The sequence below is a fragment of the Podarcis erhardii genome (genome assembly GCF_964252035.2).
Source record: "Podarcis erhardii genome assembly, chromosome: 2".
NCBI classification, from domain to species: Eukaryota; Metazoa; Chordata; class Lepidosauria; order Squamata; family Lacertidae; genus Podarcis; species Podarcis erhardii.
Window position 1 is genome coordinate 93,115,580 of NC_138498.1, and position 17,922 is coordinate 93,133,501.

General features: G+C 42.7%; 1 protein-coding gene and 1 long non-coding RNA gene across 11 annotated transcripts in view; one reads left to right on the top strand and one right to left on the bottom strand.

Moving 5' to 3' along the window:
* Positions 1 to 378: 378 nt before the first annotated feature.
* LOC309337405 lies at positions 379 to 5,229 on the bottom strand. The gene is made up of 3 exons (XR_014154263.1): positions 5,077 to 5,229; positions 3,456 to 3,545; positions 379 to 510 (listed from the first exon to the last, which is right to left on the bottom strand). It is a non-coding gene; the product is annotated as an uncharacterized lncRNA (long non-coding RNA).
* A 198-nt stretch (positions 5,230 to 5,427) lies between these two features.
* Positions 5,428 to 17,922, top strand: part of LOC309337273 (uncharacterized protein) — a 132,738-nt gene continuing 120,243 nt past the window's right edge. For 7 of the 10 annotated variants that reach the window (XR_014154147.1, XR_014154148.1, XR_014154149.1 and 4 more), the window contains exons 1-2: positions 5,437 to 5,622; positions 11,684 to 11,812. Coding sequence is in view for 4 of the 10 variants with exons in the window: in XM_081854039.1 (XP_081710165.1) it covers positions 5,553 to 5,622; positions 11,684 to 11,812 (199 nt within the window). In the remaining 6 variants the exon portion in view is untranslated. Of the gene's footprint in view, positions 6,085 to 11,683; positions 11,813 to 17,922 lie in introns of all 10 variants that reach the window. The other 3 variants (XR_014154150.1, XR_014154151.1, XR_014154146.1) reach the window with 2 other exon arrangements.

The window sequence follows — 17,922 nt, forward strand, 5'->3', positions numbered from 1 at the left end:
CTGCTAGAAAGGAAGATGGTGTTTTTGCATCCGCTTCCTTGCCCATAAGTATGCTGGAACATTCATTTCAAGAAAGACCCTTTATGCCAGTCAAAATGTATTAAAAGGAAAAAATAATTAAAAATAGCAGTGGGTTAGTTATGTAATGTGATTAATTGCAGTAGTAGGGTGGAAAAAACCACCATAGGCCTTAAACATTCACATGCAAAGTCATGTGTAGGAGTGAGAGAAGAGGTTGAAATGCACAAATTATCTGTTTCATTACATACATTTCATGGGACATTGATTTATTCCTTGTATAATTTAATCAGCATATGGAGAAATTAGATAAGTCTATGTGATGCTAAAGCAAGCAGGAGAAACTAGTTCAAGACACAGAAGCAAATAAAATCTATGGAACTTTGAAACTCAAGGCACTTTCTAAATGTTATAAAGTCCCTTTGCAGATGTCAGTAGCAAAATAACCTTCCTGCTCATCTTGTGCATCCTGTGGTATTTGCATGCCTTACCCTGAAAAAAAAATGTGCATTTTTTTTTTGTCTACTGCGCCCACATTTCTATAGAAATGGAAGGCTTGCTGTAATAACCTCTTGGAACATTTACAATCCAAGTAACAGAAATTCCGGGATTTTTCTTTGCAATTTGTTTATCAAAGAAGAACTAAAGACACTCAGTGGAACTTTGTCTACGCAGAAATCTTATTTAATCCAATGGAAGTTTATTCCCAGGTAAATGGGGGATTGTTGCGCCAGTCTACATTGTTTCATCTGTCATTGGCTGCCACAAAACAGTGAGTATTGATAAAAGACCAGAGCTGAAGGTGTGGAATGTCTAACAGCGCTGTGCCCAATTTTGTTATCCAGCAGTCTTGCAGAAGAATGTTACATCCTGGAAGCTTTACCAGGGCACATGGCAATGATAGCTTTTATCAATACGTCAATACTTCCGACAGTGCTTCTTGTCACTATGACATCCTTGTATGACTTGTGGTGTGAGTGCTGTGCCACAACTTCTTCTTCTTCTTCTTCTTATTATTATTATTATTATTATTATTATTATTATTATTATTTTGTTCTGTTGTTGTAACTAGCCATACCATAAACCATTACTTGCCAAGCACTAGCTGCTAGAATCAGACCATAAAAAAGGTGCAGCAAAGTGTGTCAAGCTCAAGGGTAAATTTATAGAGATATCATTAAAGCTTCCCCTCAGCTACTTCTCTACAGAGCAGTTGCAGTTTCATAAATAATAGTGGTCTAATGAGACTTTGGTGAGATATTTTTCTTCCAATATTTTTTCTAGTCTATGCTCAGCAAGGGTTATAGTTTAATTAAAGGATGTCAGAAGAAAAGGAAGCTGCCCCTGAGATAATCACTGCCTGTTGTTAGATAAGTACTGAGGTGAAGACAAGCAAAAAGGGCTATCATGAAAACGATAAATTATGGAGGAGAGGGGATGGCTGATGGTTCAAAAATACAACTGACTTTTTTTCCTTTTAACTTATAAAGGATGCACCAGCACTGCTCTCTGAGTTGCCCTGTGCAGATGGTCTCCAAGTGGGAACGATCAGCTCCATGATGCTCATGGGAAGCATGTTTACCTTTCAAACAAATGCCTCTAACACTCATTTCAACATTGAAGAATCTGTTACTCTTGCACAAGCTTTTAATACTGGTATCCTTTCCTTGTGGTATGACTTTTAATATTCTGATCAAGGTCTTAAAATATTGTAAATTACCAAATGAGTCCATGTACATTTAATTATGAAAGGTCAACCAGTAACTAAATTTGCATGTGACATCTATTTGCATGCTAAATTTTGAATACAAAATTTAGGGTTTCAGAATTTTAATGACCATAAGTGTTCAAGTAAAAGGGAAGATAGAAGTGAAATAAAAATGTATGCAACACTGATAGCATCTTTATTAAGTTAAGCCTGTACACAAATTACCAAATCTCTCTCTCTCTTTACTGAAGCACTGTCAAGACATTTGAGTTGTAATTAAGCAGATATAGGATAAGGTTAATTCAAAATATCATCTATATTTAGTGGACAATTTATTTTATTGGTTTCAGGAATGCCAACACACAAAAAGGACTCTAAATGTGTGCAGTTTCACAGCTTTGGTGTCTGAACTACCAACTCCAAGCCTAGCCTACCCCACAGAAACGTAGTGAAGATTAAAAGGGGAGAGGAGAAAACACTGTACACAGCCTCTGGGAGGAAAAATGAGACACAAATCAACAACAACAACCAGCCATCTAACCACGTGCAGTCCCCTTCCCATTTTGCCAATCTTGATAAACAAAAAAGTAGCATTGTGTTGAAGTACAGTCTATATGAATTTTTAACTTGTTACAACTATAAAGTGTTTGATGCTTTTATGGTTGTATTTGCTGAGTCATTTTTTATTTTTGTTTTATACTTCCTGTATAACAATAACTATAAATAACAGCCCAGTGATGGCAATCAGGTCAGGTCAGTGGTAGCTGTGTGTGAGACATGAAAAATGGTGGTGGTGGCAACTTTCAAAGTCACAATTTCTTTTCAGTAGGAAGGAGGCCTCATTTACTTCTGAGTAAAACAATTGCCAGCTAATTGTTTTTTATACTGTAAAGGCAGCAAACTTGGGGAATAAATGAAATAATGTGTACATGGAGGACTCTCATCTGTCCAGTGTCAAGCTAGGAGCAAAACAAACAGCTTCTCCTATTTTTTCTGCTGCTCTAGAGGCCCCCCTCCAGATGTTTGATGCCTGCTGATGCTTTGGAAAGTTGCCTCCACGTTTTGCTTCCTAACTTTCTTTGTACTGCCAATTTATTTACTTTCTTTTAAAAGGAAAGCTAAGAGCCTGGGCCCCAATCAATATGTACCCGCTGAACAAGCCTTGTGAGCAGCCCTGATTTGTTATATTATTAGCTGCCCTGTTAGATCAAGTTAAGTTAGGTCAAGTTAGAAATCTAAGCTAGTGTGCAATAAAATCTTGGCAATGTTTCTGTGGACTCTGTCATACGGGTGGGGCAGTTGTCCTAATTTTCCTAGTGTTGTATGGATTCATGAGCAAATACATTAATAAGTGTTGGTTATAGTTAGTTACAGTGCTTTTTTGCTAAAAAATGTTTAGGGGTACTCTCATTTTCCTACTCATATTAAAATACTGCCCCTCAATGAGGCCAAACTTAGATTCACAAAATGTTTAGGGGTATGCGTACCCCTGTGTCCCCCCAGAAAAAGCACTGGTTAGTTACAAGGCTCGCTGCTATTTCAGTTTCCTCTCAGTCATTCCCACTTCTTTCCTCAGTTAATTTCCATCTTACCAAGAAAACTTGACTAGGCAGGAAGTATATTATATAAACTGAGATGTGATCAGAAACATTGACACCAGCAATCCTGCAAAATATACATTGAAATTTATTGGTAGTTTAGGCTAACAGTGAATTTCTCTTAATCTTACCTCACAAAATATTAATTTCCAATAGAACATCCTGGTTCAGTAGTCTGTGACTTAAGTATAATACTTCAAATATTTTCTGGCTCCTCTTAGCTGAAACACCAAATATACTTTTTCCTTAGTGCACTGAACAAATTATCTTTAGAATATACTGCTGCCAGGGCAACACTCAATGCAAATCTATTGCTACATATCTTTGGTTGCAATTGTAGTCACCAGCACAATATGATAAAATAATGAGCACTGTATGTTTTTCCTCCCCCAATAACCTTTTCCCAAAGGGGACAGGCTCCAAGCTGAAAGACCGAGTGCTTTATCGTGAGGGAGCCAGATTACTGCTGAGAAAAACAGTGTGAGGTGACTATAAATAACACACGTTTTTCAGCCAGCCAGAGCCACATTGTGGCTATTAATCTTTCTGTCAAACGGACATCATTTGCCACCATGAAATTCAGACTATGTCTCCAATTACCCCCCTCCCATGGAGGAGTTGTCCCCCAGAGGGTTTTACATAAATATCTACTGGCAGTTGTGGGGGAGGGATCACTGCCGACAAGGAGATGTTTGGTTTTTCACATTTCTTTTTTCTGTGTCCTAATATTTTTTTTAAACACACACCCCAATCAGTTAAGTAAAGGAAGCATTATTTGGCTTACTATGAGATACAGTCTGACAGTGCATCAGTTTGCAGGTATATGGGTCGAGATGCACGTGCGTTGTGTGTATGTGTCTTTGTCACATGGACATTCATCATTGCCTCAGGAACCTAAGAGTAGCCTTGCTGCATCAGACCAGATATGCCTCTAATCTACTTTCTATTTCCAGCAGTAGCCAGCCAGATGCCCTTAGCCAGGCATAGGCAAACTCGGCCCTCCAGATGTTTTGGGACTACAACTCCCATGATCCCTAGCTAACAGGACCAGTGGACAGAGATGATGGGAATTGTAGTCCCAAAACATCTGGAGTGCCGAATTTGCCTATGCCTGCCCTTAGCTATTAGCAAGGAGTTAAATTTGCCTGGTGGTGGGAAAAGGAGGACAGGGCTCTTGCATTTTCAACAGTTGCACAAAGGAGGGGTTTTCAGCAAGTGTTGCTTGTGGGAGAGGGATTAGGGAAAATCATCTTCATGCTCCGCTTTTGCCAAGAGGCCAGATTCAAACGAGGATGTTGCTACTGTACCACAGCTGTCGGGTAGAATTTCAGCAGGTGCAATCTGCACATCTCTTGCATTCTGGAGTTGAGATGTGTATATCCAAACTTCAGGTTCCATATGTTCTTATATACCAAAAAAAGTAATCATAAAGGGTAGCCCAAGGAGGAGACTATGAAAACGCATTCTGTGAAGATTCAACGCATCCTTGTTTAGGCTGCTAGAACCTTCTTCCGAAACACATTACAAGTCATCTTTCATTGTGACTTTTGTTTGTCTGCTTAATTGGCTCAGACTGTTGTAAACTGCATGATCTTGTTCCTACAGCTTGTAAGCCACCTTCTGTGCAGCAATACAGAAAGGCGGTATACCGTACAAATTGAAAGTGAAATGAAAGCAGCGTCGCACCTGTCATTGCTATTATTCATAATAATGATAACGATTTAAAAAAAAGGTTTGCCTTGACAACCCTACTACACATTGTAACATATGCGAGGCACGGGCTGAAATTCTACGACGTGGGGGGGGGGAGGGGCAGATCCGTCCCGACCCTTATCGTGTGGTAAACGTCTTTATATATTTTTATTGCCAACAGGAGACAAGGCGCAGATACTTAGTTAACGAAGCGGCCGGTGGGCGGGGCGTTGAGAGGCGCGAGAGGGGGAGAAGGGAGCGCGGCTTCTCATTGGCTCCGCGTCGCTCGCAGGAGTCCTCGGGCCAGCAGCCCCTCCCTTAACCGTCCCTCCCGTGCGCTCTCCTCCTCCCTGCGGCCGTTGGTGCCTCCCGCCAGCGTGTGGAGCCGCGTGAGGGGGGCGGGGCCGCGGCGCGCGAGCCCACGAGGAGGAGAACGTGCTCGGGGCGTGCCCAGGGCGCGCTCCCCCCCTCCCTCTTGGCCTAGCTGGCCTCAGCCAGCCTAGCCTAGCAGCGGCCTCGAGGGCTGAGGCGGTTGCATGACCGCCTCGTGCTTCCTCCTCCTAACCCCCCGTCCAGGTCCCGCCCTCACTCGGGTGCTGTCTCTGTGTGTGTTGTATGTGGCCGTGGTCGAAGCTCTGCTGCTCACGGGGCAAGGCGGGGGCCTTGTGGGGCTGACGCGGACTCCCGAGGAGGGCGCCGGGAGGGAGAGGCTGCCTCGGCGGCTGCATTCGCCTTTCCTTTAAGGGCCTAAGCTGCACGTTAGGACGGTGCGGAAAACCCGCGTGGGGTGCCTCACTGTGTAAAGCCTGTGCTTGCGCGCGCCTGACAAATCTGCCTCATGGCCTTTCCCTCGTCAAAATGATCTCCCCACCTCCAGTCTCCGTTGTTGTGTTCCCTGGCTGAGGGGGAAAACGAAGGCACCTCGTTCTTTTTCTTTCTTTCTTCCATCCCCTCGCCGGCAGAAACCGGGGCAGGAAAACGCTTCATGAAAATGATGTGCCAAATAGGGGGGGGGGGGAAGCACTGCGTAGCGGCGGCATTTTAAGCTGCTCCCAACCCCCGCCCCCGGTCGGTCCATTTTTCCTGTACTGTATTGCAAGGAAGCACTGGTCCCTGTTTGTGTTTTGCAGACGCTTCTCTGAATTCATTCGTTTTACAAACGTGGTTGTGTCAGAACGCCCTCTCGCCACGCTGGCCCTTTGCGCCGTCTCCCTTGAAGGTTGTTGCTCCACGTTTTCCCCTCCGTATTTCTTGCCGGTGCCTTATTGACCTGCCCTCCCTCCCATGCGTGTCTGGCTGCCGGGCCTGTCTGTGTCTCCCCGGGTTTGGCGCACCCTGTGGCGGTTATTTCCAGAGCCCTTTCCCTTTTTCTTTCCCAGGGTTTCCAGCTCCCTTTTCGCCCACAGCCGAACTGGCGCTGTCTCGCATGTCATCCTTTCCAGACCGCGCAGGGAATTTTCCAAGCCTGTACTTCCTTTCCTTTTTTTTTTTTTTTAGGGGGGCAGTGCCATTTTTACCAGAAGATAGGTGCCGGAACTCACCATGAACACCTCCCTTGTTCTATAATGGCAGCATGAAAAATAACAGTATGGGGGTGGGACCCAGCTTATGCAAAGAAGTCAACTGCAACTCTTAGCTGGACAGAGATAGCCTTGCAACAGTTATCCATACCCAGATGGATTACTGTAATGCATTGTCGTGCATGGAATGCACCTTTTGAAAATGGTCTGTAAACTTCAGCTTGTGCAAAAAACACTTAGTGATATGATCACATCATGCTGGTACTTTGCTGTTAGCACTGGCTTCCAGTTTATTGTTGGGACCAATTCAAAGTGGTGTTTTTTTAACCTAGTACAAGTACCAGGTTACCTGAAGGATTACATATCCTTCCACATACACCTACTTCAACCCCCAAATCTTCACAGAATGCCTCTGCCAAGCGGAGTGTGCTGGGTAGCTTGTAGAACCCAGCAGTCATGGAATGCACTTCCTGGAGAGGCTGGAACCTATGCTCTGGATTTTGTGTGTGTTTGTGTCATTGAATATATTTTCTCAGGCCTTTTAACTTTAACATTTTTTATGGCTCCATGAGATTTTGGGATAAGAGATTTTGTTAAAAAGGTTTGTAGTCAACCAATCTTTACTCAGAGTAGACCCATTGAAATGAATGGCCATTGCTAATGGCCCATCCTTTTGTTGACAGCTACCTAGAGAAAAAATTGTTATTTTCATTTTTGTATTGTATTGGATGGCAATACAAATACAGCAAATAAACAACTATTATGCAGAACAATACTCTCTAAACAGATAGGTTCCATTTGGCTATCATGGTAAGCCTTGCTCTCTATTCATTTCTTTAATCCTATTTAAAGTAATATGCGCCTGCAGCCATCACCTGTTGCTTTTGTCTGCTAGTCAAATTTTATTAGATAACTTTTAGTGGAGTAAGTCTGTTGCGAGGAGTTCTAGTGTTAAGGGTTATAGAGGGGGGAAAGCCTATCTTCCTCTATACCATGCATCATTTTATAAACCTTTATTGTGTTCCTGTACCCCCTTCAACTTTCCTTGCAGGGAAGGTACTTCAATCCCTTCATATTTCTTAGTTGCTTCTTTTATTGCTGTACAGTGCTCTTTTTGAGATGGGTCAACTAGAAGAGGAGGTTAAGGGGTGATATGATAGCCATGTTCAAATATAGAAAAGGATGTCACATAGAGGAGGGAGAAAGGTTGTTTTCTGCTGCTCCAGAGAAGCGGACACGGAGCAATGGATCCAAACTACAAGAAAGAAGATTCCACCTAAACATTAGGAAGAACTTCCTGACAGTAAGAGCTGTTCGACAGTGGAATTTGCTGCCAAGGAGTGTGGTGGAGTCTCCTTCTTTGGAGGTCTTTAAGCAGAGGCTTGACAACCATATGTCAGGAGTGCTCTGATGGTGTTTCCTGCTTGGCAGGGGGTTGGACTCGATGGCCCTTGTGGTCTCTTCCAACTCTATGATTCTATGATTCATACACTATTCCAGAAGTGACTGCAACATAGAAGTATTATGATACTGGCAATTGTATTTTCAGTCTTTTGTCTCAAAATCCCTAGCATGGAATTTGCCACCTTTATTGCCACAGAACATGTGAATTGGCATTTTCATTGAGATATCATGAGAACAATATCACTTCACTGGTTAGTCGTGGTCAGTTCAAAGCATATCAGTCTATATGTGAATGCAAGGCTTTGTTGTTTTTGCTGCAAAAGACTAATACTGCTATTCCTCTGGAAATTGATATGAGAATTAATAAAATGTTGCCTCAAAGTGTATCAATTTATACTTGTATCGGACAGCATTTGCCATTTTATTGCCCATTCATCCAGTTTGGAGAGGTATTTCTGGAATTTTTTTACTGTCTGAGGAATAACTGGGTCAGGTGATGAGTAGGTTTGGGGGATTCTCTGGTCCTGAATGGGGTACCTGTGCCCCTAAAGGACCAGGAGCGCAGCCTGGGAATCATTTTGAACTCACAGCTGTCCATGGACGTACAGATCAATTTTGTTTCAAGGGCAACTGTAGACCCTACCTGCTTATGCCCTGTTTTGTCAGAGTGGTACATGCTCTGGTTATCTCCCGCTTGGTCTACCGCAATGTGTTCTACCTTTGAAGATGACTTGGAAACTACAATTAATGTAGAATGTGGCTACCAGACTGGGAGTAGCTGCTGGGACTATATAAAACCTATCTTAAAAGATCTACATTGGCTTCCAGAACATTTACAAGCACAGTTCAAAGTGTTGGTGCTGACCTTTAAAGCCCTAAATGGCTTTGGCCCTGTATACCTGAAGGAGTGTTTCCACCCCCATTGTTCAGCCTAGACACTGAGCTTCAGCTCTGAGGGCCTTCTGATGGTTCCCTCATTGCGAGAAGTGAGTTATGGGATCCAGGCAGAGGGCCTTCTCAGTAGTAGTGCCTGCTGTGTGGAATGTTCTCCCATCAGATGTCAAAAGACATAAACAACCCTGTATAGGGAAGTTTTTAATGTTTGATGTCTTACTGTGTTTGATGTTTTAATTTGTTGGAAACTGCCCAGAGTGGTGGGGCAACCAGGTAGGATGGGTGGCATATAAATAATAAAGTATTACTATTACTTTTAAAATTGTGTGTTTAAAAGTAGGTTAATTAATAGTTAAATTTAGAACAAGAAAAAGAAGCAGGTTTTTATTATTGAATTATAGTCTTACTGGAGTTTGATATTTTTCTTTTGAGGCTTAAAAAATATGTTTATTAAGAACACATCTAGCTGTTAAACAAAGAAGAACAGCATTTAATTGACCCAAAGTCAGAGACGTTACCTCATTATCATGAAGTCAGTTATAATTGGCCTTGACTGAGAAACCAGGATGTGGCAAATAACACATTAGTTTGAGGATGGGCTTCATTTTGATAGGCACTGTTCTTTTGAGGCATGCATTCTTTTGAGGTGGCCAGACATGGTATTTTTGTCCCATGCTAATGGCCTATCCAACTAGCTCTGCTGAGCTGACTTAGCTTGCTAGCATAATTTCCAGGGGGTTTCTGTTGTTTGGCAAAATTTAATCAAACCTTGCTTAATTCAAACTTTTACTAAATTATGGGGAATTATATGATACCCAATGAGAATTCTGTTTTGAGCATTAGACTTTTTATTGAAGACTCTATTAGAACAAAACGAAAAAGATAGGTATTGCTTTTTGTGTAATGGGATCAGCAATCCCTTTGGCTCCTGTGAGCATCCAGGGGCAATAGGAAGCATCAGATCTCCCTCTCTGAAAGTGGAGTGAGTGTCACTGGTGAGATCTCAGAGACTGAGATCTGTGTCGGATTCCCTCCTTCCAGCCCTAGACCTACCACCGTTGGAATGGTAAAGCTGAAAAGGGGATATCTGGAGGTGGATTAGAGGTGTGCCAAAGGAGAACTGTGTGGAAGCCTTGGATCCAACACCTTCCAAGAACTCCAAACTCAGAGAGGGAACTGTGGCAGCCCTGGAGTTGATATAGTCCAGTCCCATTTAGTTCCCTCCCATTGAAGGGGAAAGAATAGAAAAGGATGTAGGAGTGCATAAGCAATTCTCCACCCTTATTTCCTCCATGTCAACTAGGGCCTGACACAGTGTTGGATATGACTGATGCCCTGCCATCAGCCTCCATCCCCTGCCTTAGGATTGCACACTTAGGGGATTTTAAATTCCTTGAAGACCAGCTTAAATTTTTTTTTGGATGCACTCCTAAGCAACGCTTAATTGGAACTAGCTGCATTGACTGCATTTGGGCTTACCACAGCGTAGATATGGTTCGAATCATGTCATAAGTGGGAAATAAAATGCATACCAAATGCATTTCTGGATTGCACTATACATTATTTGTGCAAAACATAGAATGGACAAGCTTAAACAATCTAACTCATAGGAATGTAAGAGAAAATGAAACTCCTCTGTTGTACATCTGATTAGATTTATGTCTATTTTGCTGGGCATATTAAGTATTTTAAAATCTGTGAGCTGACATTTAGCTGCTTAAATTATAATATATGAAGTTGCAAACAAGAAATGCCTCATGCACACAATCTGTGAATAAAAGAAGTGATGTATAGAGCTACTGGGTGGAATTCACCTGATGAGTCCCCGTCAACAGAGGTGTCAGGAGTTGGAGTCAGGAGTAGGTCAGCAATGAAAAGACACCGGTGTCAGTGAAGTTAACTCTTTAGTCAAAGAAACCAAAACAGTGCAGGCCTAGTGATCAGAGCAACTCTTCCCAGAAGGTCTTGCCACAATGAGTCAGTTGCAAGGACTAAAGGTTCCTGCCTTCCCCAGTTCTTTCCCCAGCAGCATAAGGCTCTGTCGCCTTGTCTCTCATTGCTTTGGCCTCTTCAATTCTCTGCATGTTCTGGGAGACCAGTGAGGAGGGGAGGTGGTCACAGCAGGATAGGGAGACTCCCTGGATTCTTCTGCAACCTGCTTCATCTCTGTCTCCTGGCCCCTCTCCTCTCCTGCCTCTGAGTCTGTCATGACTTGTCATCTGCCACAGCCTCTTCTGCACACTAAACCCTGTTGCCTCTTCAACTTCCAAACCACCTCCTCCCAGTCTTCTCCCTCTGCATCCAGCCAGACCCTGCACAAGGACTTCCACTAGGGCAGCGGGGTTTTCCCCTCTCTTTACCCTGTACCCCCCAAAAATGATATGGGGGGAGGTTGGGTAGGAGAACCCTCAGAACATTGTGCTGGGGGAGGGGGATAATTCCATCAGGCAAGCTGATCTCATAGAATTGTAGAGTTGGAAGGGATCCCAGTGGCCATCTTGTTTAATGCCGTACAATGCAGGAATCTCAACTACAGCACCCATGACAGATGGCCATCCAACCTCTGCTTAAAAACCACAAACAAACCAATGTATGTATGTATGTGCATGCTGATGGAGCAATCAGAAGAGTGATGTTGAATTCCTCCCACTATCTTTTCAGAACAAACACATTCTCAAAATAATCATTGCAAGTAGGACTAGTGAATTACTAATTTTCTAAAAACAAGTGGGCAGTGGAATTGGGCTGGCAGAACCTTTGAAATATTCTTAAGTACAATCTTCAGCTATAGACTGTGGGTGTGGACCAGGTTTTAATTATTTTGTCTGCACCTCTGGTTTTCTGTCTAGATTGGCAGTACAAAGACATCCACAAATCAATTCACCAGCTCACAAAAACATCTGCTTCCAGCTCTGGAGAACAGAACACTCAAGACCATACAGATCCAGAGGATTCATTTCCACTGCATTTTTTAACAGGTAAGAAACAGCAGGAGACTTTTATGAGTATCAACAGAGAATGTTTCTTACCTTTTCCTTATCTCACATTAATGAGAGATAACCTGCCTCTCAAGCTCTCTGTACATGCCTGAGGACTTGAGGGGGCAGTGGTAGGTAGCTGACTAGTACGCTGAGCCAACATTTTGAGACCCTGGGATATACAGATACCCGAAAGTTTCCCTTCAGTGGAGGGTGGAAGAGTGATTTTAATCAGGGCAAAACAACAGTAAATAGCATCAAATAAAAAAAGCAGATCACTAAAATATAGAGAGAAACAAACATTTAAAAAGAGCCAGGAATTTATATATATGTATGTGTGTGTGTGCGCGTGCGCGCATCAGTCAGATAAAAAGATCACTGGAAAAGTATTCAAGCAATGATGGGATATCAATAAAAAAGGAGCTGGTTTAACATCCCTGGGTGAAGGGTTCCATGTAGTGGACTCCACAGCAGATAAGGTTCACTCATAAGGACCACCGTTCCACTGTATCTCAGGAGGCAAAACGATGTGCAAAAGGCCTCACTAGATGACCTCAGATGGTAGATGAATTCATTTGGGAATGGTGTGATATGATCCTTGGACTTGACACCCAAGTTTTAGTCTCTACAAGTAGCTATATTGTTGCACGCCACCCCAATATAAAAGCAGTGCAGTATTCCAGGTGCTTACCCTGGGTCCATGTTTCCTTTTGGAATGAGGCACAGTGAAGATTGTGGTTTTATTAGGATATATGGTTTATTTACACACTTAGGATATATGGTTTATTTACACACATATGCAATCTGAGCCTATGATGGAGGGTTTCACAGCATCAGCACCCCAAAAGGGCCTTGCTTTCCCCATAGCTACACCCTTAGATTCAAACAGAAATCAAACATTGCTTGACTCTCTGGCTTCCCAGCTCGATGCTTTACTTCTAGCTCACATCACACAACTCTCTGCTCTCAACTCTGCCTTTGTTCTTCTAACCATCAGCGAGTTGAGAGAGGGGACCCCACCTATTTCCCATCTTGCACAGAGCCCCTTTCTTTGTTCCCTTAATGACCCATGACCTCACCAGGAAGCTAGCTTGGCTACTCCAAGAATTAGAAGGGGGCTAACCCCCACGAAACTCATAACACAATTATCTGTGTTGAACAAAGGCATCATGGGAAAAGAAGCCCAAGCACTACTTTTAACATTCACAGGAGCAAATTGACTAGGTAACACATGTGCATAAGGAAGTTCATATTCCTTTTTGCTCCTCATGTAGAAGAGTTTGAATATTGGGCTTTATTGAAACATGACGAGAGAGGAATAAAGCAAAAGCAGCTTATTATACTATAAATGGGAAAAATCTATTTGTATCAATCAGTCTAGTAGTTGAATTACAGTAATCAAGCCAAGGTCCTTCAGATGTTTTGACCTATAGCTCATTGTCCCAGACTCCCATTGACTATGCTGACTGGGACCGGTGGGAGCTGTATTCAAAAATGTCTGAAGGGCACAAGGTTGGCATAGGTTGCATAATAATTTCAAAACTTTCCAGGTTGCCTGGCTGATGCTTTGAGGTTTTAGCATGATAACCATGTCAAGGACTCAAAACTAGTACAGATTAGGGTCACTATTGTATATTCTGTGTACATGTTTATTATTATGAGAAAATAATAAAGTTTAGAGCAGATAACAAGTATTTCTCATAAACACATTTGAGTACATCTCCTGTCCATTGAAAAGCACATAGGTAGCATTAGATTACATTTCTAAAACTCTGTTGACATTTACTTTTTCTGTTCTTTTATTTCACTTGCTGTGCACTTTTTGCTTAGTGTCTAGGGCTAGTAGCCTGGAAGGCAACAGGGGCATGTGGTCAATCATTTGTGTGAATTGATGAGATGGTATTTGTTACCATAGATTTAACTAGTCTTATTCAGACATGACATGCAGATTTCCCTTTTGATAGAGGATAACAGTCATTTTGAGAGACACCCACCCACAAAAGCCACAGACATGATGTCTGACTCAAATCTTTACCCACTGCTTTGCAATGCAAAACTGGTGGAGTTTTTGGTACTTTCTGATTAAAGCAAAAGTATTTTACAGGGGTTTTCCAGCATCTTAGATGGTTGCTCAAAAACAAATCAGCTGAGGTTAGTGGAGGGGGACGGAGACATTTTTTTTTTTTTTTGCTTATCTTTGACGCTCATTCAAAACAAAAAATAAATCAACCCCAAAAGAAATTGAGTGTGGTAAAACATGGCAATGCCACTCCAGGTGTAGGAGAACAAATAATACTGCAAGGGCTTTAGTGGAAGAAACAGCTAAGGTGGGCTTTTTGATCAGCATCCACTCTTACAAGCTCTGGCACCCATGCTAATGCTATTGCACAGTGTTTCCCAACCTGCTGTTTTCCAGATATTTTAGACTACAGCTTCCATCTGTCCCAGCCAGTTTTGGAGTTGCAGTCCAAAACATCTGGAAAGCACCAGTTTGGGGAAGGTTGTTATAGAGGCATAGGAATCACTTTGGAACTTGTAGCATTTGGACACAGCATACCAAAATATTGAAAGCCTTCTACTTGAAAACATCCAAAGCACAAAAGGCATGATATATTGGTTTTGAGGAAGCCTTTATTTCTTATAGTGCAGGTAGTCATACTCTGGGAAAGAAAAAGGACTGTTTCTAGGTGGTCACTGTTGTGTATTGATAAAGTGAATTGATAGTATACTAGTGAGGTATTTCACAAAAGGAGAACATGAATGTGCTTATTCATATACGCAAACCAATGGTGAAAGATGGCGGATGAGAACTTTTAGAAGTAACATATACTGGAGTATTCTTTCCATCTTTCAACAAATCCTATGTATTCAGACGCAAGTCACTCTGGGTTCAGTGGGACTTACTCTGAAGTAAGAGCATAGGACTGCAACATTAGTAGCTTAAATAGAAATGAAGAAGTTTGGTTCAGTTAATATGGCACTCTGTTGTTGAATAGTTATAGAAGTTGTGCATGGCAAGATATGGCGGTTTATGCAACTATATTAGACACAGGAACCCAGTCCATATAAATTTTTGGAGCTCTAGAGAACAATAAGGCAGGAATCTGTTTTGACCCATATCACTTTTATCCCCTTTTATCCAGTGAGACATGCCTAATGTTCAAGAATTTTCAGTTGAAAGTAATGAATTGATGCCACTAATTTTAAAAGCCCTTTTATTGTATGATGTTCCCCCACCCCCATGCTTTAGGTGTAATGGAATGGGAGTGGAAAGGAATTCCCCCCAGATCAGATGTGTCAGCAGTTCTTTTTCCTGTAGTGAGTACAATAGGTGTACTCTGCCTCTGCCTATGTAACTACCGGTACGTATTTTCCAAAGCACATTTTACCTTTGTTGCTCATATTTTCTGCTTTGGCACAAAGTCTGTTAGGGGCAACATACCTAGAGAACCCTGCTGCCTCAGTAGAGGGGATCAGGTCCCTACATTATAGTGTACTTTATTAAAAGCCACCCTCACCACAAAATCATCCTTGTTTGTTGGTTATTTGAAGATGATGGCCAGTTTATTATTTGCATGTGTCCAAGAGCTGTTGCAGACCAACAATGGATGGATATTTTTGTTGTTGTTGTTGTTGTTTAGTCGTTTAGTCGTGTCCGACTCTTCATGACCCCATGGACCAGAGCACGCCAGGCACTCCTGTCTTTCACTGCCTCCCGCAGTTTGGTCAAACTCATGCTGGTAGCTTCGAGAACACTATCCAACCATCTTGTCCTCTGTCGTCCCCTTCTCCTTGTGCCCTCCATCTTTCCCAACATCAGGGTCTTTTCCAGGGAGTCTTCTCTTCTCATGAGGTGACCAAAGTATTGGAGCCTCAGCTTCAGGATCTGTCCTTCCAGTGAGCACTCAGGGCTGATTTCCTTAAGAATGGATAGGTTTGATCTTCTTGCAGTCCATGGGACTCTCAAGAGTCTCCTCCAGCACCATAATTCAAAAGCATCAATTCTTCAGCTCAAAAACATTGCTTTACAACTTCCTATCAAGGCAGATCACAGATTCAGCTGCAAGTATAATATGGAAGATGAAAAATGATATACATGAGAGGCAGTGTTATATAGTGGTTAGAGCTGGACTAGGGAGACCCACATTTACGTTCCCTTCTTAGCCAGGAAGCTCACTGAGGAGGTCATTCTCTCTTAGCTCAACTTAAAGCAGGCAGGGGGAAAGAATTATTTATGCTCTCTCAAGCTTCTTGGTGGAAAAACAGGATATACAGTGGTACCTCAGGTTAAGTACTTAATTCGTTCTGTAGGTCCGTTCTTAACCTGAAACTGTTCTTAACTGGAAGCACTACTTTAGCTAATGGGGCCTCCCGCTGCTGCCACGCCGCCGGAGCATGATTTCTGTTCTCATCCTGAAGCAAAGTTCTTAACCCGAGGTAATATTTCTGGGTTAGCGGAGTCTGTAACCTGAAGCATATGTAACCCAAGATTCCACTGTATATTGAACAGCTTAATAACTTAACAAATTGGGACAACGGCTGCCAAGAGGCATTCTGTCTTTCAGACACCTTATTACTTCTGTGCGGCCCCTGATTTACTTTTGGGGCTTCAACTCCCACCTGCAAAGGGGGCCATAAATGCGATTTCAGTGCAAGTTGTTCTTTTGTGAGTACAGCAGAGGGCCCAATCCATATACTGTGCACTTGGCCCCAGTAATTCTGGTAGTACTCCTGAGGTCACCTAAGCAATCGCCTCGCCACATATATCTCTGCCCAGCAACTGTGTTCCTGATAAGGGGAAATGAAGAGAGTACAGTGGTACCTCTGGTTACATACTCTTCAGGATGCACTAAATTCTTCCAGCCATCTGGAATCAATTACCAACTAGAATTAGGCACCAAGAGTCAGGATGTTTAGACACCCATATTTTTTATTAAGAAGCTTTTTGCGAGATGTGACCCATTCTTTTGTGAATTATTAACTATGTCTGTAGGAAAGGTTTTATTGTTTTTTGAATTTGTAGGAAGCCTTGTCATAGGCATTGGGCGTGTATCTGAGGCATTACAGGGTCTGTTCAGGGGTGGATCCATAGCAAAACGTAGGTTTACGCAGATGGCCCCCAAATGCTGCGGGAAGCCCACTAGCCCTGCACAACTGACTCTTTGGACAAAGACTTCCCTCCAGACCCCTCTAATGTGGTACCCTGTTATCACTGTCACAGGGATGAATGTATGAAAGACTATAGGATTCTACCCAAGGCCTAAACTGCCAAAGCTGTGACTAGTGCTATGGGGAAGGCGAAACCTGCAGAACAGGGAAAAATCCTTCCCAGCCCTGAATATGATGACTGTCAAAAAACCACAGCAAAGCCTGAAAAGGAATTGATTAAAACAGCAAACAACTAAAACGAAGGGAGAGAGAAGGGTGGGTGACGCTCTTGCCTGACTCGATGAGGAGGGTAGGATCGGCTAGGAATTACAGTTGTCAAGCGGACCTGAGTGAAGCATTTCTCCCTCAGGTCCATTCGTCAATCCACGCCCCACTAAGGTGGCCACGGATTGGCTCATTTGAATCAGCGGGTTTGGCGGGAACCCATGAGCCTCCATGGTGGCTGAGGGGGACATGCTGTACATCCAAGCAGCAGTGGAGGCGTTGCACCGGGCCGCAACCACCGCTCACCAATGAGGTACGGTAAGCGGCCATTCTTTGCATTAGAATGCATTTACTTTAACTTCATTCAATCTGCAGAGGAGAGATCACATACTGTTTCTAGCCACTGAATTCCAAATGTGATGTTGGCATCTGTGAGACGATCCAAAGCAATATCTTCAAAAGGTTAAGTACTCTAAATATGGTTCCTCTATTCAGAAACCCAAAGGACAGTTTGAAAATCCAATTATGACACTTGAACTTGATCATGTTATAGACAACTTGAACTGTTGCTGGGAACTACATTATAACTTTTCCGACAAAAGTATCATTCAAGGCTCCCTTTTGCAATTAGGGAGCCATCACACTCAGCCTTTTAAAAATCCCTGCTGTGAGAATACAGACTTTCAACTCACATCTTTGTGTCATATTCTGTGCCAATCAGCTGGAAAAGTGAGACA